At 43.8% G+C, this 22,348-nt stretch overlaps 3 protein-coding genes across 7 annotated transcripts in view; 2 read left to right on the top strand and 1 right to left on the bottom strand.

The window, feature by feature from the left end:
- The first annotated feature begins 15 nt into the window (after positions 1-15).
- Positions 16-19,395, top strand: ninl (ninein-like). Of its 3 annotated transcripts, none has more exons than XM_028988692.1 (28): positions 16-255; positions 1,112-1,329; positions 1,402-1,498; positions 2,105-2,298; positions 6,383-6,449; positions 6,550-6,740; positions 6,834-6,992; positions 7,928-8,095; positions 8,270-8,406; positions 8,711-8,851; positions 9,147-9,321; positions 9,537-9,647; positions 10,033-10,119; positions 10,712-10,859; positions 11,204-11,272; positions 11,368-11,489; positions 11,580-11,938; positions 12,678-14,075; positions 14,617-14,721; positions 14,815-14,884; positions 15,252-15,536; positions 15,654-15,767; positions 15,844-15,990; positions 16,067-16,216; positions 16,910-17,014; positions 17,456-17,665; positions 17,916-18,029; positions 18,523-19,395. In XM_028988692.1, exons 2-28 carry the CDS (start codon positions 1,147-1,149, stop codon positions 18,712-18,714), a joined length of 5,298 nt encoding a protein of 1,765 aa, XP_028844525.1. In that variant the 5' UTR covers positions 16-255; positions 1,112-1,146; the 3' UTR covers positions 18,715-19,395. The 3 variants fall into 3 exon arrangements, with proteins under 3 accessions (XP_028844525.1, XP_028844524.1, XP_028844526.1); XM_028988691.1 differs by having other exon boundaries at positions 1,107-1,329; XM_028988693.1 differs by lacking the exon at positions 12,678-14,075 and having other exon boundaries at positions 22-255; positions 1,107-1,329.
- On the bottom strand, positions 19,322-22,128 carry gins1 (GINS complex subunit 1 (Psf1 homolog)). Of its 2 annotated transcripts, XM_028988700.1 has the most exons (7): positions 21,870-22,122; positions 21,723-21,787; positions 21,544-21,642; positions 21,369-21,459; positions 21,156-21,272; positions 20,978-21,052; positions 19,322-19,615 (listed from the first exon to the last, which is right to left on the bottom strand). In XM_028988700.1, the coding sequence occupies exons 1-7, from the start codon at positions 21,942-21,944 to the stop codon at positions 19,547-19,549; spliced, it is 591 nt and encodes a 196-aa protein (XP_028844533.1). In that variant the 5' UTR covers positions 21,945-22,122; the 3' UTR covers positions 19,322-19,546. The 2 variants fall into 2 exon arrangements, with proteins under 2 accessions (XP_028844533.1, XP_028844532.1); XM_028988699.1 differs by lacking the exon at positions 19,322-19,615 and having other exon boundaries at positions 20,742-21,052; positions 21,870-22,128.
- The window catches only part of abhd12 (abhydrolase domain containing 12, lysophospholipase), a 16,845-nt gene continuing 15,916 nt past the window's right edge, over positions 21,420-22,348 (top strand). The window contains exon 1 of one of the 2 annotated variants that reach the window (XM_028988697.1): positions 21,420-21,545. Coding sequence is in view for 1 of the 2 variants with exons in the window: in XM_028988696.1 (XP_028844529.1) it covers positions 22,112-22,119 (8 nt within the window). In the remaining variant the exon portion in view is untranslated. Of the gene's footprint in view, positions 21,546-22,005; positions 22,120-22,348 lie in introns of those variants that run through there. The other variant, XM_028988696.1, reaches the window with a different exon arrangement.

The raw sequence follows: 22,348 nt of genomic DNA, 5'->3' as shown, positions 1-22,348 counted from the left end.
CCGCCAACGCAGGCCTTTCGGCCCATCGGGGTACCGCGGCGCGGCGCGTCCCGTGCAGTCAGACTGCCGGTCAGCACCGGTCGGCCGCCTGGCCAGTAGGGGCAGCGAGTCGCCGCGTACCGGGGCTTATTTTCCGACTCGGCTGCGGCATCTCTGGACGTCCAGGCGCCGGGATCCGAAGCAGTAATGGTCCCGAGTTCTGCGGATGTGTTCCGACTCAGAAGTGAAGTTTACGGAATAGCGGCTGTTGAGACGGTAAACCTCCGAATTCCTTCTGCTTATACCCACGCGTGTTTTTTTTTTTTAAGAAAAACTTCTTTCGCGTTTCCTACGCGTCGGTCGGCCGCCCTTTTGTTTCCCGGCGTTTGCGTTTCCCCGTTCCCATGGTGAAGCGTCGCGCCCCCGCCACCGAAAACTGTCCCCAGAAAGCGCCGGCTTTCCGTTTTATACAGATCGGAACAGCAACGCGGTATTCCCCAGCCTTCCCCAGCCTTCCCCAGCCTTCCAGCTAACCAACGTGTTCGGTCCCAGTTTTCCCCCCAAAATAACAAATATCTCTGTGCCACGATGCTCTGTGTAGGGGCTGCCTTGCTTATGTTTTTGAAACCGGCACATTATTATTAACTCTTAACTCCACATAGCAGAACATATGAATAGGTTCCATTAAAACTCATTCACGATTTTATAACTTGTAATGTATGAATAGAATTCATGGTAAACGTGACCTTAAGCTCTGTTTAGGCTGAACAGTGATGTAAAAATTGTTATCGGCCTCATTATTAATGTGCCGATTATTACATAAGCAGTGCTGTGCTCTCTCGGATACGAGACATGCCTACCCGGCCACACAATTCTGGCCTCTGGCTTGTCGCAGGAATGCGTTGGACCGGGTTTGAGCTCATTGCTGAAGACCCGCAGCCTTCCCGCTTTCCAACTTTCTCACAGACTGTAAAGCTTCTTGCTTTTCAAGTTGGGAAGTTCCCTTTATTATCAATGAACAGAAAACACCGTGAGGTGTAATAATGTATGATTATTAAATTATAACTAAAACGTAACAAGCTGTACAAACGGCATGGCTGTGAGTTTACCACGCGGTCACATTTCAGCACAGGTTCAGACCACTGTAGCCCAGCAGCATGTGGTGGGATGGATGAGGAGGAGCAAAACCGCTACGTGACCCAGCTGAAGGACGAGTTTGACAGCTGCGACACCACTGGAACCGGGTATCTGGACAAAGAGGAGCTCACTGCGCTTTGCCACAAGCTGCACCTGGACGCCCACCTGCCACTGCTGCTGAACACGTTGCTTGGCCCACAGCACTATGCCCGGGTGAGACGTCGTCCCTCATGTCCATCATTGTCTCTGGCCTGACAGTGACGTATTGCTTTTGCTTGACTTTAGGTGAATTTTGAGGAGTTCAAAGAGGGTTTTGTGGCAGTGCTGTCACAGTCTCTGGACTTCAGCACATCTGAAGAGGAGAGCAGCTATCTGGAACCTGGTAAAGGACATTCTTCTCTCAGAAATTCCAACGGTTGAGTGTTTGACTGTAAGAATGCACAGCCAAGCTGAGTTCCATTTTAATGTGCTTATCACGAAAGCGAACAAATCTGGCTTTTCCGATTCATTTAATGCTGGTTACCAGCTGTAGTGAATTAACATATGCCAGCTTCCAAATTCAGGCCAGGGTCTGTGCTGAAAGTGCTCATTTTGTTGTGTTGTTTCAAACGTGAGGTTTTCAGTTTCTGTTTTGGCCCCGACATTTGGCAATTGGTAGAAATACTGGACAGTATGGGGTGAAAGTACACTTATTAGATGGTGCTCTAAAATAATTTCAAACCAAATGTGGTGCAAGCAATTATATTGCAATTTAAGAAATTTTCTGTATTTTTTAATTATGAATATTTATAGTGGTTTGCTTCTTTTTTTTTTTCGATTTACTGCAAATTACAAATGTAGTCTTACTAATGAAAAAAGGAAATGAGAAACAGACGTTTCCCTGGTTTTCAACGAAAGGACACAGTTGCTGCTTTGTTATAAGCTTCTCAAAATGTCGCTTACAGTATCAGACCACCTTGTTCCATCTGTCCTTGTTTTTAAAATCTAGTCGTTCCTGAAGAGGTGAAACCCAAGTATGTGAAGGGGACAAAGCGGTATGGACGAAAGAGCAAGCCTGAAAGTCCCAGTTCAGAGCTCACGGCAGATTCTGAAGGAAGGTCACCTTTCACCGCGGACCCGTCCGAGAACACCGGCGTGAGGAGGCCCAAACTCAGGCGCGCCACCTCGCTCGAAAGTGTGGAGGTGAGATTGGAGAGCGCATCTAGAAATCCGCTGACGACCGAATTAGCTGATGTTCAGCAGGTCTTCATGTGGTACCAGGTACACAGAGTCCCTCCTCACAAATGGGCTTGCAGGAAGTGTGGTTTTGTGTGGAATGTGCTGTGTAGGAGCCCACACCACCCTGTGTTACGTTTGGCTGAGAATCAAAGTTGCGTTCCTCACCCTCTCTTTGCTGCTACAGCCTGTGCTGCACACACGTCCGAGTTTCATTCTCTCCCACGGTGACGTTTTAATGCTGCTCTGTTGACTGAATGGAACGCTTTGAGTCCTTTAAAGTGGTCATAGTTCAGGGTTTTAACAAGCTTTTATCTACCAAGGTCATTGTCACGAATTGCACTGATATGAAAATGGAAGTTTTTTTTACTGAACAGTCATAATAAAGGCTGTTGATTTACATTTTTCCCCACATGTTAATTCAGAGTGGGTGGTAGTAGCTTGGTAACATGTTCGCCTATGAACTAGAAGACCCAGTTTCAACCCTGACTTACTACCATTGTGTCCCTGAGCAAGACACGTAACCGTGAGTGTCTCAAGGGGGACTGTCCCTGTAACTACTGATTGTAAGTCACTCTGGATCAGGGCGTCTGATGAATGCTGTAAATGTAAAATGTGTTAAAATCCGAGCATCCTTGTCACAGAATGAGGCTCATATCTGGCCGACACCATTTGTTTTATTGCTATGGATGAAAGTGTAAGTGTACTCTACTGAAATTTGAGATCTTGTTCATTTGTTCATATGGACATGAGCAGACATGTATTTGCCATAAGAAATGAGGGGATCACAATACAGCAAAGCTGCTATAATTGTCTCTCCTTGAATGTGTTCTTTGTTGTGGATACACCTTCTTTTATCCAATATTGTCTTTCAGGCCAACTGAAGGGTTCCTACGGTCATTAAAAACCTGAAATCTGACTGACACATGAATGTATAATAATGTATTATAATGAAGAACATAGTACCTTTTGTTACCTTTACATCTACTATGCTTTACGTAGTGAACACGTTGCGTTGCTTCCATGTTCCAGCCTCTCCGCAGCCGCATGTGTCCTTTTGAAAGTCATGTAAATTACAGCTGATCTGTGCCAGAGCATGATGGGTCCATTTTACTCTGGCTCGGACCTGCACAGACTTTGAGGAAGAGACACTGTCGTTTAAGGTTTCAGGGTGGTCATAAGTTAAGTTTAACAATTTCCTAGTGAATTTGACTTTTTGGGATTTTTTTTCCCTATTTACACAGACATTTCAGAGAACATATGGCCATGAGAATTTGCCTTAGAGTAATTGAAATGTCAAGGAAATGTGTAAGAACCCTGCAACTTGGTTTAAGGTTGGAAGTTTGTGGAGTATTTACGTAACACTGCTGACCGCTGGCCTGGGAGATTACACGTGTTACGATCTTATTCCCATCAGGCAGCAATGCCAGTTTTGCTGTGCTGTGCTCCCCTTGCCAGGCTTTAATCGCTTTTAAATATTTAACATTTCCAACAGTTCAAGCATTACGTAAAAGCTTTAAACCCCCAATGGCGGATAGAGAGAGAGACTGAGTTAAAGCCCCTGATATAAGGGAGGTCAGACAAGTTTATTGATCCACATCAATAGGACTGGAAAGATGCAGACCTCTGACTACATCAGAGTGGATTGCTGGCCTAGGATAGCTGGATGCTGTAGGATATGTGTTTGAGCCCCGTCTAGTTACGTAAATGAAACGTTGCTGATAAATATTTTACTTTGGGTGGTCCGTGCTTTTTATTTTCCATAACTTATTTAGTTGGACAAGTGGTGCTCAGTTCAATCAGTCCTTCATAGCCATTTTGTGGGCTATTAAGGACGTAGCAGTTGTAAAGTAAAGTGATAAAGTGAAGTGATTGTCACATGTGATACACAGCAGCACAGCACACGGTGCACACAGTGAAATTTGTCCTCTTCATTTAACCCATCACCCTGAGTGAGCAGTGGGCAGCCATGACCGGCGCCCGGGGAGCAGTGTGTGGGGACGGTGCTTTGCTCAGTGGCACCTCAGTGGTACCTGCGGATCGGGATTCGAACCGGCAACCTTCTGATTACGGGGTCGCTTCCTTAACCGCTAGGCCACCACTGCCCCACCACCTTCCCTGTAACTTTGTGGCTTCAGCAAAAGATTTATATTTCTACAATTATTCTATTGTGTTTGTCATTTATAAACCTGGAGTTGATCACTTGCAAGGTATAGATGTTGTCGTTGGCTAACTACCTCCAACAAGGCCCACCTTTTGGTTGGTAAATTCTTCTTATTTACAATGGAATTTTACACTAGTGGGTGTTAGTAACTACTTCCCCCAAACCACGCAACATGGTGGTTTTAGAAACACCGGCAGATAATGATGTACATTTACATTTACAGTATTTATCAGACGCCCTTATCCAGAGCGACTTACAATCAGTAGTTACAGGGACAGTCCCCCCCTGGGGCAATTTATGGTTAAGTGTCTTGCTCAGGAACACAAAGGTAGTAAGTGGGATTTGAACCTGGGTCTTCCAGTTCATAGGCGAGTTTGTTATCCACTAGGCTACTAACACCCACATACCACCCATGTACAGTACAACACAGTTCTGGTTATTGACAGATACGCTTTGTATGAATACAGTGCCATTTAATAATGCTACAGCCAGATCACAGGGAAAGTTATTGATCCCCTGGGGAAATCCTCTAGGTGTCCAGAACAGACGCATTACATTACTATAAAGACACATTAGAAAATTTTAAGTTAGAAAATTTTAAGTGGTTTAGGTATTGAAAAAAAAGTGAATGTGAGGTTTAAATAAGATAATACTGCTATAGATATGTGTAAATACAGTGTAAGACACAAATTGGAACATTAAATGACATTAGCTGTTGTCAGTTACGCTTAGCTAAAAAGGTTTCTGTCAGTAAATTCTTGAATGAGGATTGATCTTCTTTTATTCGCTGTTCTTGTCTCTTCAGGCATGAGCCAAAGCCGAGGACTTTTATTCATAATTAGTGTAATTAGTGAAAGCGATGACTGCTATGTGCTGATGAGGTCTCCAGGCTTTGAATGGATCGTCTATCTGTGGCAGGTTGAGAGGCCTTTGGCGTCAGAGAGATGGCAGACAACTCGGAGACTAAGTGCCGTCTCCCCCTTCGCCATTGCCCAGTGCTTTGTTGAAAACGTTACGAAACATTGCTCGCTGTTTAAAGCTGACGAGAATTGATTGTGGCTTGTCCCATTTCGGTCTCGCTGCTGTTATCCTGAGGCGGGACTGTGATTGACTTGTCACAACAGTGAGAGAAACTAGATAGACTCTGGTTGTCATGACCCTCTCGTGACATTTGCAGAGATGGTTTAAGTTCATAATTTGAGTACCATCACAGTGACCTTTTTAAGCTGATTTGGCATTCATCAGTATGTAATACGGTTTCAGAAATATTCAAAACTGTTATGATGAGTACAGAAATTAGGAAGCATTTATAAGTTTAAATGACAACTGCAATATACATAAACTTCAGTTTCTAATTTCTACAAATAAAAAAGAATCTCACCACTGGTGGGCGCCAGGTTACACCGTAATGAAACTATTACCTCTAGGTATGGGGTATACTGAGAGTTGCATGCCACCTCAGATTTTACATTTAGAAACATGCATACCTGAAAATGGTTTCAACTGAAAACTACACGCTATGTTAAGTCAAACTGAAACAGAACTAGATGGGCACAGACGATGTAAAAACTTTGCTCAGCACTCAGAAGTGGAAGCCCTGGTCTTCTTAGCCGAGTCCATATGCTGCTGGAAGGGTAGGGTTCAGATCTGAAATCGCAGTCTCTTGGTTGTTCTTGCCCAGTGTAGCAGAAACAATGTCTGCGGTTTGGAATTCTGTGTAGCCGCTGCATTGTTTCTCCTTGTGTCTCACCATTCCCACCTTTACCCAGCTCAGGCTTTCCCCAGTAACACAGTACACTTGTGTGACGCTGCATTATATTTCAGACTGTTTATTTGAGTGCACTACAGTGACATCTGCACTATAACCTCTCAATGTCCTGCTTTCAGAGCCTTAAATCTGATGAAGAGACAGAAGGCAGTAAGGACACCGTTGTCCCTTCTTTTGAAGCACAAGGTACTGACACCTGCTATAATGACCTCTTATGCCTTTTCAGTAAATAACCCCTTGGGATCTTTTTGAAAAGAAAAAAAAAAATCACACAATTGCGTTACAGGCCAGCAGAGACAGTGGAATCAGGACAGTGCAGGAAGCCCACAGTGCTCCCTTGTCCTGAAGCAAGGTGTGACGGACATCCAGGTGAGGGCAGTGTGGGAGGAACTGGGAGTTGGCGCTGGAGGCTCTCTCAGCAGGCAGGAGCTCTCTGTTGTCTGTGAACATATAGGACTGAAGGACCTGCAAACAGAGGTAAAGGATGGACTCGTGTAATAAGCTCTTTCACCTCTGGGAGAATGTTGTCTAATCGCACTCGTGACCGTAATTTTTTTTGTACACGTGCAGGAGCTGGATGCTCTCTTCCGGAAGCTGGATAAGGACCAGGATGGGCGTGTTAGTCTCAGGGAATTCCAGACGGGCCTGTTCAGATATGCTGATCTGCCGCCCCCCAAATCCTCATCCACCCCTTTGCGACCCAGTAGTGCACAGCATGCACTGTTGCAGGTTAGGCTTGCAGGCTTACACAATCATAGCTCAGTTCTAGGCCGTTTTAAGAGCAATTTAATTTGTTACTGTCATAAAGGCAGTTTTAGGCAAGCATTCATGCCTATAAAATTAAATAACACTTAAAAAAAAAAAAGAGGTGAGGTTCTAAATTGCATCAGCAGTGAGATATGTTACCACAGTGCCATAGTACAACAGAACAACAACATCAAAAAACCCAATGTAAGCGAATCAGAATATTTCAGTTGTTCGTTAACATTTCAGCGTTTCACCTCTGATTTATCTGCCTCTCTCTAAGGCAGCAGCAGATAACGATGTCCAGCTGCGGGCTGTGTAATTAAGGAGCCCAAGTCTAATTAACCAATTAGAGGGATGTGCCGGTATGGGGGCGTGGTCTCCTCCCCAGCCCATTTGCTCTCCATTTAGGACCATACATTCCAACACACTGGCCAGGCTGACCATGATGTATTGCACTTCAACGCTCATAACTGGCTGTGGCTTGTTAAAATGGACAATTACAGACAGGATTAGCGCCCTGAGAACGGACCATGCTGACTTGTCTATGGTGAATGTTTTTTTGCTTTTTTTTTTTTTGTTTGTTTCTAAAGTCTGAATTGTTGTGTCAGGCTGCATGACAGTGGGCCAGATGTAAATGCCATGGGTCGAAACGCTGCCTCCATATTCTGCAAATGTTGAGTGTAACGTTGGCTTCATGGCACGTGATAGCTGAAAGTAGGCTAAGCCAGATTAAGGGTTACACCACAAAAAAGGGAGTTTATTAGTGGCTGATGAAAACATATTATTCACCATTCAGGCTGCCTGAACTGTCAGAGCTGACATTACACATGGCAAATTTGAGGTCAGCAGTACAGGCAGAAATAGTTTGAGGTCCTACCCTGCTTGAGACTCGCATGTCTTCCCCGGTGTCCCGACAGGCATTTGAGGAGAGGCCAGTGCGCTCCATCTCCCCCTCATTATTGTCGGCTACAGTGGGCCAGAAACTACTCACTCGTTTGGACGATGGGTCGGGCTGCACCAGTCCTGATCGGGTCATCACACTATGGACCGAGGAGGGAATCCGTAACAGCAGGGATATCTTGCAGGTCAGTGCAAGCACCACTTTTTATGATGGAAATTTGCTTCCTTGTCCGCTCAATTATTTTTTATCAAAATGATTCTGATAGTAAACCCCTGCAATTTCCAGCATTACCACAGTCTTCATGGAGTATTTTGAAAATCTAATTTTTCATTGTCTCATTGGCCCTATGACCTCCCAGACGTTGGATTTTTCACTGGACGAACGTCTGGGCCTGGCCGAACTCACCCTGGCCCTTGACAATGAGCTGCTGGCAAGTGGCAACGGCATCCACCAGGCCGCCCTCATCTCCTACAAGAACGAGATCCAGTTCCTGCAGTGGGTGCACTGTTTCCCTCTACACAGCCTCTATTACATGCCTGACCTATTTTCTGCATTAATCCATACATACCCTATGGCCCTTGTGGTTGGGTACGAACCTTATTTGGCATTGTGTATAATTTTGCCACCCCCTAGAGGTGAGATGCTGTATTACCGTAACTAAACATCTGTGTGTTATTTGATGCAGATTTGCCTTCCGTAACCCCAGTAACTAAGCAGCGCTAGTAGATCACGGTAGCTTAAGTGATGCAAACCCTTTAATTATTTATTGCATTATGTAGTGGTCTCTTGTTTATTTCAGCGGGTTGGCGGAACAAGCCTGTCGAGAGCGGGACAAGGTCAAAGCAGACCTGGAATGGGCCAACCGCCGGAATCTGCAGCTGGTTCGGGAGGTGGAAGACCGGCATGCCACCTTGGAATCTCTCAATGAGACCAAAATAAGGTAATTGCCCTGTTCACTGTGCCTCTGTCATGCATTAGACTCATTGTGACTCTCTGGAGTAAGAGCCTGCTAGACCTGCTTTAAAGCCAAGGAAAGTGAGAAAGGAACTGGTCCTGAAAGCAGGAACTGGTCCTGTTTTTCTATTAAACAAAGTAAGACATTGGCAAATTAACATATTTAAGGGTGGCTACTTTCATCTTCTACTGCATATTCTGTTGTTTAAATGGATTGTAGGGAGTTGTTCCTATTATGTCTTTCAAGCTTTGTTCTCTGACCTCTGTTTTTTGCTGAGCAGGGGTCTAGAGCAGGATTTTCGGGATAAGCTGACTGCGCTGCGTAGCGAGTCAGAGCAAGATAGCGAGGTGCTGCTTGAGCGGGTGGAGCAGGAACAGACCAAGCTCAAGGAGGAGGTGGAGATCCTGAGGGCTCAGGATGTCAGCTTGCAGGAGGAGATCTGCACTGCTGTCCAGGTGAGAATCTTCATACTGCCACATGTGCAGTGTGATTGAAAAAGTACAGCTTTCTGACATAACGACAGAGAAGAGATAATGATGACGATCAACGCCAGTGAATGAATAAATTGAACTGAAATTTAATGTGCGTAATTTGAGTGCCTTTGTTATTTCTCTGCTGTTGCTGAAAATTTTCTGCACACTGCAGAATCACAGCTGCTCTGTCATGACAGGAGAACAGCCGGTTAGAGGAGGAGGTGAGCGCTCTGAAGGGGAAGCTGACTGAGTCACAGTGCACCATTTCCAGACTGCAGAAAGACCTGGACCACCTGCTGCAGGACAAGGTGAGGGGGTTGGGCACAATGTTTCACTTGAGCTCAGTTAACACACACAGCCGATATCCAAGAAAACATTAAGATCTAGCATTAAACGTTTGCAGGTAGTAATATAAGACAGCACAAAATAAAACATTTTTTATAAAACATTTGACCTCAATGGGGAAGTTAATGATCGTCTCATGAAGCTGCACATAATATTGACAGTAGTGTGCAAAGCAGCCATGAAGGTAAAGAGAGGACACTCTGAAAAATATAATTCATAATAGCCATAGAGTAGTGTGCAAAAACTGAATGTATTCTCTGTGAACACCCTAGTAACTCCTAGTGGAGTTACAACGCTGTGTCATTGCATTGGGTGACCGGCTCCTTTTGTGAATGTCATGTCTTTCAGTTCAGTGGGCTGGACCCCAGCCACAGTGGGCCGAGCCAGGAAGAGCGTTTCTCTGAGATTATAAAGGAGTATGAGCAGCAGTGCCGGGTGAGTGGGCTAAGAAATCAGGGCTACACGGTTCCTCAGAATTCTTGTAAATGTGTTTTTTTTTTTTTTTTTTAATAGTTATTGGATTGTGAACTGACTTACACCTCAAATCTTTCCACTATTGCCAATGTAACAGCAATACATATTCAAAATAAATACAGAAATATATTTTCTATATTGTCCATTTTAAGTTTTACAGGGCAGATTAGTTACTTATAAGGTATTCTCTTATATCTTCAGTAAAAAGAATGATATTGATGCTGATGCGCAAATAAACAACCTAGAAGTATTGCAAAGAGAAATATTTATGTTTATCCTAAATGTGTTTGCATATTTCACTTGCTGTAATTTTCATTAGTGTCTATAGTTGAGTCATGGTTTTGTCTGATTAAATGAATTGCTGCATGTGTCCTATAAAATCTCTAATTTTTATTTAAATGCTATATCCTGGACCTTAGAAAGTGAAGGTGAGAGTGTGTTCAACTGTAGTGGACTGACTGTGTGAGGCTTCTAAATCACTCCTGTGTCTGTTTGCGCCCTTGTGTGCTATGAGTGGCATCGCGTTTGTGAATGACTGGTATGTGTGTCGCAGGAGCTGCGTGACCGGAATGACGAGTTGAGTGCAGAGCTGGAGGCTTTGAAGAGTCACGGATCAGCCAGGAAGTCAAGACGCTTGAGAGAGAGCATGTCCTCCCTGAAATGGTCTGGGCGACGAGCACTCACCACAGAGTCTGATTCTGGTAAAGGGCAGTTTCCTGTTTTGTCAGTACTACTTCCTTTTGACATAAAATGAATAACTTATGCTACTTACTTTCCTAACAAACACGCATGTCCAATACACCATTTCAGTTTTGTGTATGTAGTCATTGTGTATGTATATCCTTTCTGAACACATGTTTACTTACATATACTCTATATATTCAGGCTATTTATTTGTATAGTGAACTTTTGATATTATACTGTTTGAATAGTCTTTATGCAATTTTGTGCTCCTCTTATCTTGTACTGTCCACTTTCTGCCACGATTATGTTAATTTCCCACTTGTGGGACCCAGTAAAGAATCATCTTATCTTTTCTTTAAAGATGACCCAGAGATGAAGAAAGCCACTTCTCCGCATGTCAAGAAAAAGCTGCAGATTGAAAATAAAAATGGTATGAAACTAGTCATAACAAATAGTACCGATGTGCCTCATCACTTGCTGTGTATGACTTAATTTTAATGTGTGCTGGGGCTTTGTGTGTCTCAGTTTTGAGTTCCCTGGACAGCCTGTCTGCACCTGTGAGCATAGAGACAGAGCTGGCGATGGAGCAGATGAAGGTGAAATATGAACAGGAGGTGCATGACCTGAAAATCCAGCTGGAGACAAAGGTAGAGAACTTGCAGACATAGAAACAAATGATAGTCAATATCAGGTTGTTCAATGTCACTGTGTTCTGAGATTGACATTCTTCTCTGTAGGTGAACTTCTATGAACGCACCATGGAACTGATGCGGAACAACATGGAGGTGGAGCGTAAAGACATCTCCTATGGATTCAAGATTGAGATCAGTGAGTTGGAGGAACAGAAGGCTCAGGCAGAGGAACATGTGGTGAGGCTGAAACAGGCCATGGAAAAACTCGAGGCTCAGCAGCACACCAGGGTTGAGAGTGGAGCCTGGGGGTCAGAGCATGAACGCCGTTTCCAGAGGGAACGGGCAGAGCTGGAGCAAAACTACGTCAGGGAGATGGGCAACATTGTGCAGCGGCTGACCTCAGAGAAGGACCAGCTAGAGGCAGAAATGAAGCTCAAGATGGACCAGGAAGTACTGCTGGTCAGGTCAGTGTGGCTGTTTTTGTTATATATAATTTTGATAAGAAAAATAGTCAAGTGAAAGGAATTGTCATGCTTGGGGAGCCAATTGGGCCTGAGCAGCCATAACATCATAAAGACTTGATTACATTGCCTGCAAACAGTGGTTCACTGAGGGGTCTACAATTTTTTGGGTTCAAAAAACAACAGTTCCCAGACTACAGATACTACAGGAGGTGTGTGCTATCTTTTCACATATAGTGCTAATTGTGTAATTTAGCCAATGTACAATTTTTAGTACAGAACCAGAATCTGAATATCATCAATGCTAGGGGCTTAAAAAAAAAGAAAAAAAAACTCATACAGATCTGAAAGCCATTTGTGCACATAATGCAGAGGTCAAGGGAACCGTGGTGCAGATTTAAATCAAGTCCTTTCGAGTGTTTATATATGCGAATAAAAAATGCTTGACTAATTGATCTGAGTTGGCTTAAAGGGATGAAGTGTACCAATTGTGAAAGCAGCCTTAAAAATAAAATTCCAGAGAACCTCCAGCCCTGGTCCTGGAGAGCAACATTCCTGCATAGATCAGTTCCTTCCCTGATCCACCACACCTGATTCACCTCAAGAACTGTGTCGGGAATAAGCAGAGCGGTTGAGTAAGGCTGAAGGACCAGTGCTTTCTTGGATTCGGGTTTGAGAGGGATGGCCTATGCTGTGTGTTGACCTGTGTGTGAATGAATGTGTACTGCATATACTACATCAGGGAGGAGGCAGAGCATCGACAGTCTCAGATGAGGCTGCAGTACGATGATGTTCAGCGCACCCTGCTGCACCAGCTGCAGGAACGGTTGGAGCAGCACTGCAAGGAGCAGGGCCAGTGGGAGGCACGGATGCTAGAACTGGAACGTGAGACTCGACAGGAAAAGCTCCACCATGAGGAGATATGCAGCAAGATGAACCATAAGAGGAAGAGACAGGAGGAGGTGTACAAGGAAGAGGTCTGGCGGCTCCAGGAACACATTGCCAACCTGCAGACACAGTTGGAGTTGACGAAGCGGGCTGAGGTTGAGTCGTACGAACTCCAGAAGAAGTTGGAGGAAAAGCTGGAGGAGATGTGCCTTCAGTTGGAGGACAACACAGTGACCCTGAAATCCCAGGACTTGTTGATCCGTGATATCACTACAGATGTTCAAGTTAAAGACAATGAGCTGGAGGTGAAGAGAGTGAGAGAAACAGAGCTTCATGCTAACATCTGTCAGTTGAAGCAGGAGCTAGAAGTCACTCGAGCAGAAACCCTGGCTTTGCTTGAAGAGAAAGATGTCATCCAGTCAAACTGCGACCGTCTCTCCAATAAACTGATCCAACAACAAGCGCAGCTTGGGGAAAAGGAAGAGGAGCTGCATGAATTGAGGACTGTAAAACTGCTCAGCAGTAAAGAAGCAGCTCAGTCTGATCTCAAATCTGTTTTGGTGGAAAGAGCCGAGGTCATGGAAAAGATGAGAAGACTAACTTCAGATTTTGATGGCTTACAACAAAAGTTTAAAAGCCTGACAGAACATACATTACAAACAGAGAGGAGTGAACGGGTCCTTACTGATGCCTTGAGACTGGAGAAGATCAAGGTGCGAGAAATCCAAACTTTGCTAGACCAGGAACAAGAGGAGCGGGAGCTTCTATTACAGGAAAAGTCCACGTACAGCCATCTATCAAACCAGCTGTCTGCTCAGGTTGTAGAGATGGAGGAAGAGGCTGAGAAACTCCGGGAGGACCTTCAAAAGCTGAGGCTAGAGCTGAGGGCAAAAGAGGGACTGGTGCAGGAGCTTCGCTCCCAGCTGGAGGCTAGGGGAGCCGAAATGGACGAGCTGTGGGCTGAAGTCCAGAAGAGGATGCACGCATTTGAGCCGACAGGTCGTCCCTTGGGTGAGCTGCAGCGGCTGACAACCTTATTAGAAGACAAGGAAACAGAACTGTGGTCCGTCCAAGAAAAAGCAGACAACGCCACAAATCAGCTACAGCAGTCTTTGATTGAGTCCCGGGAGGAGGTGCGAGGGCTGGAAGAAAGTTTCGAGCAGGAGAAGAACAGGATGAAGGAACAGGTTTTAGAGATGGAAAAGCTGGTGTTAGCTCTGGAAACGGTGATCGACCCCGGGGGTCCATGCAGGTTTGTGCCGTGAAGACCGGTAACCAGAAAACAAACGCGTGTGATGACTAACCTTCACCGGCCTTGATTGCAACATGGCTGTCAGACAGTGGATGCAAAGAACCGTAGCTGTAGCTGTATCTAGAAGAGCGTGCTTTCTTGATCTTCTCAATCTTCCTTTCGATAAAACATTGCGTTTCTAACGGAATGAAACAATCATTAACATCATTCACTTTTACATGTTTAATCTCAAATAATTTTCGGATACACCGATGCAATGCATTGTTCTTACTAATTGAATGAATGATCTCTTCATTTGCATGATATTAGAATTTTTATTTTTTTTTCTTTCATACAAACACTCAAGGTTTTTTCCTTGTGCGTGCCTGCAATATTTCACAACTAATTTATTTATTTGTTTTTGGTTTATTTGTTGGTATATAATTTGACCTTTTCAGGTGCCACCTTCCTTTCATCACAAACATTAATTGTTTAGAATAATTTTTAAGAATATATATTTTCCCTTTTGAGGTTTAAAATGTCTTGTTTTGTTCTACAACAGGACTCAGCTTAATGACATGAACTCAGAAAACCGTGCACTGAAGGACAGACTTGCTGTGCTGCAGCAGGATTTTAAGGCACTAGAAGAGGAGACTGATAAGAAGAAGTAAGTCAACAAAACATGAGACCCCGATATGTGCACTAAAGCACATATAATAAGCAGTATATTTACAGTATTCTCATCAAAATGTTTTTCTAGGAAGAAGCTGGGCGAATTGGAGCGAGAGCAAGAGAAAAAAAGAGAGGAGGAGGAGAGGCTACACAAAGAGGCAAGCACATTTGTCATTTGTCCTTTGAACTGAACGGTATTATTGAAAGTAAACTGGTTTGTGTCTTGATAAAGTGGTATCCTAAATTGGCAGCCTTGAATCAGACATAAAAGACCACAGATTGGATCCCCAATCATGCTTGTAGGAATGATTCTATTGGTTGTGGCAGAACCAGTAAAACCAATTTTAACTTACTGATGGTACTCATTCACAGATGCTCACTTGCAAAATGCATTATGCAGTTTTTATGTGTTGTATGTGTTTTAGTTTCACATTTACAAATTCCAATAGATTTTTTTTTTTTCCAATTGTGATTATGCAACCCTGCAAGCTGGTTTTAAATCTAGTGCTTTCCATTTCATATCAGAATGCCAAGTACCGCGAAGAGGTGCTGGACCTTAGCGGCCGCAACCTGCAGCTGAGCACTGAAAATGCAGAGCTGAGCTCTCGTCTCAGGTCTGACGAAAGTGCGGTCCAGATGCTCACAGAGCGACTGGCTCTGGTGTGTCAGCAGCAGGAGGACGGCGCCAGCACCATCAGGCAGCTGCAGGAGTCCTCCAGCCAGCGAGACCGAGAGATGGCAGAGCTGCAGGCAAGCTGGCTGCTAGAGCAGGGATGTATGGAAAGAGAGCTGAAGAAGGCCAGGGAGAAGGTACTGTATGGGTATCTTTATATGGTGACACGATTTTATATATATATATATATATATATATATATATATATATATATGAAAGGAAGTCTCATTGTTGTACTCTTCTAAACCTGATAGACCCACAACTTGTCTGAAATACAGTCTGCACTGGCCAATCTCACATTGAAACATCAGCAGCTGGAGAAGGATCATAAGAATCTGCTCCAAGTGGCAGAGGAAAGACATGCCAAGGTAAGGACCTGTCTCAGAATGGTCATTCATATTGTTGTGTGTTTATATATAAACTTTATGTTCAATACTCTTGCAGATTGAGAAACTCCAAGAGACTATTTGTGACCTTGATAATCAGACAGACCAGCTCCATTCCCAGCTCCAGGCCATGACTCAGGATAAGGCATCCTGTTTTCAGGAAATGGCCACCCATCAGAGATTGCTGCATGAATCTCAGGACAAAGTGAGTCTATCGATTCTGTAAAATTTCAACTCTAAGCAAACTGTTTTAAATTCAAATCATCTTGCGTGTCCCTCAGGTCCAAGAACTCGAGGCTAATGTTGCTTACTTGAGTCGGGAGAAAGAGAGGCTACAGATGGCAGAGAAGAAGCATGCAGAAGATGCCGCTGAAGCTTTAGCGCAAGAAAGCAGTCAGTTACGTTCTCAAAACCAAGAGCTGCTACAGAAGGTAACACTGACTACTATAAAATTATACTATACTATAAAAATGTTAAAACCTTATGTGTAGGGTTTCTGAACTCATTACAGGGTTTCTGCACTACTTAAATCCAGAGTCTTAAACAATAAATGTATTTACTGGTAACCTCTAATTTCTATTATTTTTTTTATTTTTTTTTTTTGTCTATGAGAGAAATTAGCAGAACTGCATATGGAGCTAGATTGCTAAATTCTGCACTTGCCGGCAGACTTGTTCTCCTTGTATTAAAAGATTATCTGATATTATTCAATCAGGAATAGTGAGAAGGGAACAGTATGTTCCTACATTTTTTTTTTTTTCTAAATCAAATGAAACAAGCCTTCAATTTGTCAGTAACATAAGCGACAACATACGTCATTCTCTGGAAGTTTACCAACTGGATAAACCAAGACTGGCTGCTCAGTCACTTCAGGCTGTTAACCATTCCTTGCACAGTAAATGAACACTCAGCGATCAGGTCTATAGTACCTTCCCTTCCGTATGATTCGCTGCTTGGAAATGTTTGGTGGTTTTTGTTTTATTTATTTATACAATGTAGTTGACAATCCTGATGAATGGTCTAAAAATTGGATGAAAATTAAAAGTCTTAGATTTGGCCTTAAACCTGCAGAAAATTTGTCATAAAAGAATGAAATGCTTCATTATCGTTTACTTGTGGTGTAGGTTCAAGCTCTGGAGATAGAGCTGCATAAGCTGACACAGGAGTGTCTGGTCATAAAGAGCAGCCAGGTCCAACTAGAGACAACAACAAAGGAGGCCAAGGAACAGGTAACAGCTTCTGCTTTTCATAATTCCATTTTAGTTTATAAGTAAAAGTTCACTATGGAAACCATATGTACACGTTTCATTAACATAACCGCCCCTTGCCTATACAACAGCAGAGTCACAGATTCCTATCCAGCAATTTTTGGAAATAAGTTGTCCAAACACTCCCATCGCCTTTAAGCATGCAGACTGCTACAGACTAGATAATATTGAAAACCAGTCAAATCTGCTTATTTTACGTATTTCTAATGTTTTCTTGTAATATATGCTTGATATGATGATCTCTAAGATTTGAGCTTTGAAGCAAATAGATATTTGGATTTTATATATATATAATACACACACACACTTTTATTTATTTATTTTTAATATGAATTTGTTATTGTCTGTTCTGGATTTGGGTGTATATAAAACAATGTGACGTGTCTTTGTGGCATCACTCAGGCATTGAGGGCAAACACAGCCCTGTCCCTGGTTCAGGCGCAACACACCCGCGAGGTGCAGCAGATGAGGGAGCAGGTAGGAGTCGGGTCCAGGGAGCAGCTTGTTCAGATCCAGGGCCAGCTGACCGAGCAGCAGCGCAGGAGTCAGCAGATGGAAGAGACGCTCCGCTCTCAGGCCCAGAAGGCCAGTGCTCAGCTGGCTCTGAAGCAGGTAGGCCAAGAGCTCTGCTCCGTGTCAAGTGACACCGGGGGGGAAGGTCCCCTGGAGCAAGTTACCATCCCCACACGCTGCTCACCGGGCGCCTTTCATGGCCGCTCACCAAGGTGATGGGTTAAAAGCAGAGGACACTTTTTGTTGTGTCACCTTGTTCTGTGCTACAGTGTTTCACAATGACAATCACTTCACTTTCAAAGAAGTAGCGGAAGCTACTCTTTAACTCCTGCTGCCTGTCTGTGTTCAGGAGCAGTACGAGAAGGTAATGGTTCATATGCAGGAGAGGGTGGAGGAGCTGGAAGCCAAACTGAAGAATGTCCGTGCAATGTTACAAGAGAAGGTCAACCAGCTGAAAGAACAGGTTGGTTTTAAAATTTTCCTCTCTCTCTCTCTTTCATGCGGCTGTTCCATTGATTGACACTACCAGCTCTGGGCTTTCTGTGTGATATTGCATGCTTTCCTTGTGTTGGAGCAGGTTTTCTCCCGCTGCTCAATGGCATGTGTAGTAGGTGAATTGCCAACCTTAAATTGGCCATAGGGGTGATAGGAATTGTGCATGTGCTTTGTTGTGGGGTGGAGCCCCACCCCAGGTATGGTGTTCCCATATGGGCTCCAGCACCCATGATGTTACTGTTAATTAAACAGGGAATGTATAAAATTTGTGCTTTATCTAAGTTAATGCATGCTTTGGCAAAAATATGGAATATTTGGATTGATCTGATCATTGTCCATTACAATGTGTCAATGTACCATTTGTAACAGGACACATACATGTTCATTTTTAATGATACTGTATGATCTTAAATCTGATTTTACCCATCATCTTATGTCATTGGTGTGCATTTGTCCTGCAGCTGGCCAAGAACGCCAAGTCCGATCTTCTGTTAAAGGACCTTTATGTAGAGAACTCTCAGCTGATGAAGGCCCTACAGATCACAGAGCAGCGGCAGAAGAGCGCAGAGAAAAAGTCCTTTCTCCTCGAAGAGAAAGTCGCCACTCTCAACAAACTCCTGCGCAAAATTGCGCCTGCTTCACTCAGCGCATAGAGCCTCATTACACTGCCACAATTGATATATATATATATATTTTTTTCCCCCTGCCTGTGCGTCTAGAGTAATTATCTTCAGGCATCAAGCAATTGTATTACTTGAGACATGATTCACCAGGTGATGTGGTATAACGGTACACTTTTCTGTCCGGGTATTTCATGCATATATTCTTATGTACACTTTTTTTTATATATATAAAGTGGTAATAGTGAGAAGATGCAAATCTATAAGGTTTTAATATGATGTCTTTTACGATGATGTCGTCTCTTAAGAGACAACTGTTGAACTACCAGTGTTAAAATGGCAAGTTAATAGAACTTCTTCAAAACCAGTGATGTATTAAATCTCAGAAGGATTCATTTAATGACTTTAACCTAAGGTTACTATAATACTGCCAGCTAGGCTATGGAATGCCACTGAGGGCTAATTCTACATGGTGGCAAAACTGGCTTGATCAGACACATCGTAGGTCATGCAAAAAAAAAAAAAAAAGCACAATCACTGATATTTATTCACAATCTGAAGTCTTTTATAAATTCAACCAAAACCACTGTATTTTGTAATGTATAGTTTTGATATACATGGACACTTGCACACCCTCAAATACTGATTGCACTATGTTATAAATGTATTTATTACATCCTGCAAAAATGTATTCAATATAAAAATCCAAGTGAACGTTTGTCTCGAGCCACATTTCTTGGTGTGTGAGATGGCGAGGTCATGTTTTCATCAAAAATATGCTATACAAATGAGTTTAAGTTAAGGTTATGATTATAGTTATTAACTATTTGAAAGAAGTGTGTAGTTTACAAAACCTCAATCACATTCAGGAGATGACATGCTCAAGGACACCTTGGCGGATAAGCTGCTCACATTTCCAGCGTGGCAGAAAATGCTGCAGAAAGAGAATTAACCAAATGAATATGCTGGACTGACGTGTTTATATATTACACATACAGCTCAAAAAAATAAAGGGAACATTTAAACAACACAGTGTAACTCCAAGTCAATCACACTTGTGTGAAATCAAACTGTCCACTTAGGAAGCAACACTAATTGACAATCAATTTTACATGCTGTTGTGCAAATGGAATAGAAAACAGTAGAAATTATAGGCAGTTAGCAAGATATCACCAATAAAGGTGTGGTTCTGCAGGTGGTGACCACAGACCACTTCTCAGTTCCGACACTTTCTGGCTGATGTTTTGGCGGTGCTTTCACTCTAGTGGTAGCATGAGATGGAGTCTACAACCCACACAAGTGGCTCAGGTAGTGCAGCTCATCCAGGATGGCACATCATGGCGAGCTGGTCTGCAAGAAGGTTTGCTGTGTCTGTCAGCGTAGTGTCCAGAGCATGGAGGCGTTACCAGGAGACAGGCCAGTACATCAGTAGACTGTTGGAGGGCAACAACCCAGCAGCAGGACACTACCGCTGTCTTTGTACAAGGAGGAACAAGAGGAGCACTGCCAGAGCCCTGCAAAATGACCTCCAGCAGGCCACAGATGTGTCTGTTCAGTCAGTCACATGTGGGGGTTGTGTTTACAGTCCAACACAGTGAAGCATGTTTGGCATTTGCTAGAGAACACAAAGATTGGCAAATTCACCACTGACGCCTGGTGAAGTTGTCCCTGGGTTCCTGTGCTTGACCTCATGTGGCTGGAGTGTGTCAGCAGTTCCTACAAGGCAAAGCATTGATGCGGTGGACTGGCCCACCCGTTCCCCCGACCTGAATCTAATTGAGCACATCTGGGACCTCATGTCTCACTCCATCCACCAGCGACACCTTGCACCACAGACTGTCCAGGAGTTGACGGATGCTTTTGTCCAGGACTGGGAGGAGATCCCTCAGGAGACCATCCGCCATCTCATCAGGAGCATGTCCAGGTGTTGTCACAGGGAGGCCATACACACTACTGAGCCTCATTTGGACTTGTATTAAGGACATTACATCAAATTTCCACTTTACATTTTGAATGTGACTCAATCCAGACCTCCATGGGTTGATAAATTTGATTTCCATCTATTCTTTTTGTGTGATTTTGTAGTCAGCACATTCAACTATGTAAAGAACAAAGTATTTAATACAAACATTTCATTCATTCAGATCTGGGATGTCTTATTGTGTTCCCTTTATTTTTTGAGCAATGTCTGTGCAATATATAACACTATCAGTCTGACAATTATATAAAAATAATCATCTATAAAAAAAAAGTGTGTGTTTAAATGAATGTAGGATAACTTTATCCTTAAGTATACCTGACTGTTTTTCTTCAGGAGGATTACTGTGCCATCGTCGATTTCAAACTCTCCGTGGTCTTTCAGGCAGCGCACCTAAACACAAGAAAACCAATCACCTGACATCATTTGTGTGCAACTAAAGGACCCCGAAGTCATGGCTCTAGACGACAGCATGCTTCTACGTGGGCTTGCTCACCTCAATGTAGAGACTTTTTGGAGGCTTCATGTCCTGTGTGATGTCGAGACCCTCATCTCCCCCAAGAGAACGCATGAAGGTGGCAAGTGATTTTTTGTACTGGTTGAACCACTCCAGCTGCGTGGAGGAGGGGGAAAAAAAACAAAAACATTTTTAATATATGAACGGATTCCTCTGCCCATAGTCCATGTAGGCAGGAGATGGGTGTGGCACCTCTTCGGCACACATGTGAAAGCGGATGTTGGCGGGCAGCACGCTGCCGTACTCCCACCGCAGGGCCCGTATTCTCAGGAGGCGGTCGTAGCTGCGGACCAGAGCAACAGAGCAGACGGGGTCAGTTCGCAAATCGCACGCAACGCACCGGCGGAACACGTAACCGCAGACGTACAGGTACGCGGCCACGCAGCGCTGGTTCCTGAGCAGGCAGCAGTGGCGGAACTTGATGGTGGGGATCAGCTCGCTTTTACCTTCACACTTGGCCTCGTTTCTGGAACGCACGGACGTCGACGTGATTAAAGGGGGAACCCGCCATAAAAACCACTCGATTCATAAAGACCGGCTACTCACACATCGCTCTGATTCTGCTCATACAGAGCTTTCATCTCCTCTAGGACCTGGCGAATGCTGTCCTCCTTTTTGGAACAAATTGACATTTTGTTATAAAATCTACTTACGATCTCGAAAGACAACGTCGTTAAGTCCCGGTTCTCTTACGCTGAAAGCGGGTAGCTGGCCGTCACCCATCCGGTGAAGCTCTCGGATCAGTTCGACCGCTTTCTCGCAAAACATTTTGTCGGGGTTTTGAGAAGCAGCAGACTGTCCTCAAGGAAAACAAAAGTTTCGCGGCAAAAAAATGTTTACGTCGACCACGTGATTCGGCCGGAACTACGGATGTCGACGCGGGACAAGCTTGACGAGCCGCCGAGGAACGGGAAACACGTTTCACGCTCTTCAGAATGAAAAGGTTTCTCCGTGTTCCTTTTATTTGTGACCCGTTTTAGATATGTCGCGCTGTTAGATGTTGACTGTGAACCGTGTTAGCAACATCTAAACTCATTTGTGTAACGCGTGTTTGACTTAACCTGTGCTGAACGTATTTAAGTCAAAATGGAAAAGCATATGATCAATTTAGAGAACCCGCCGCATTTTATTGGGTGAAAGGGTACACAGAGTCTGTCAGTGTGAACTCGGTG

The sequence above is a fragment of the Denticeps clupeoides genome, chromosome 8 (genome assembly GCF_900700375.1).
Source record: "Denticeps clupeoides chromosome 8, fDenClu1.1, whole genome shotgun sequence".
Classification (NCBI taxonomy): Eukaryota; Metazoa; Chordata; class Actinopteri; order Clupeiformes; family Denticipitidae; genus Denticeps; species Denticeps clupeoides.
This window is presented reverse-complemented; position numbering and strand designations above follow the sequence as displayed.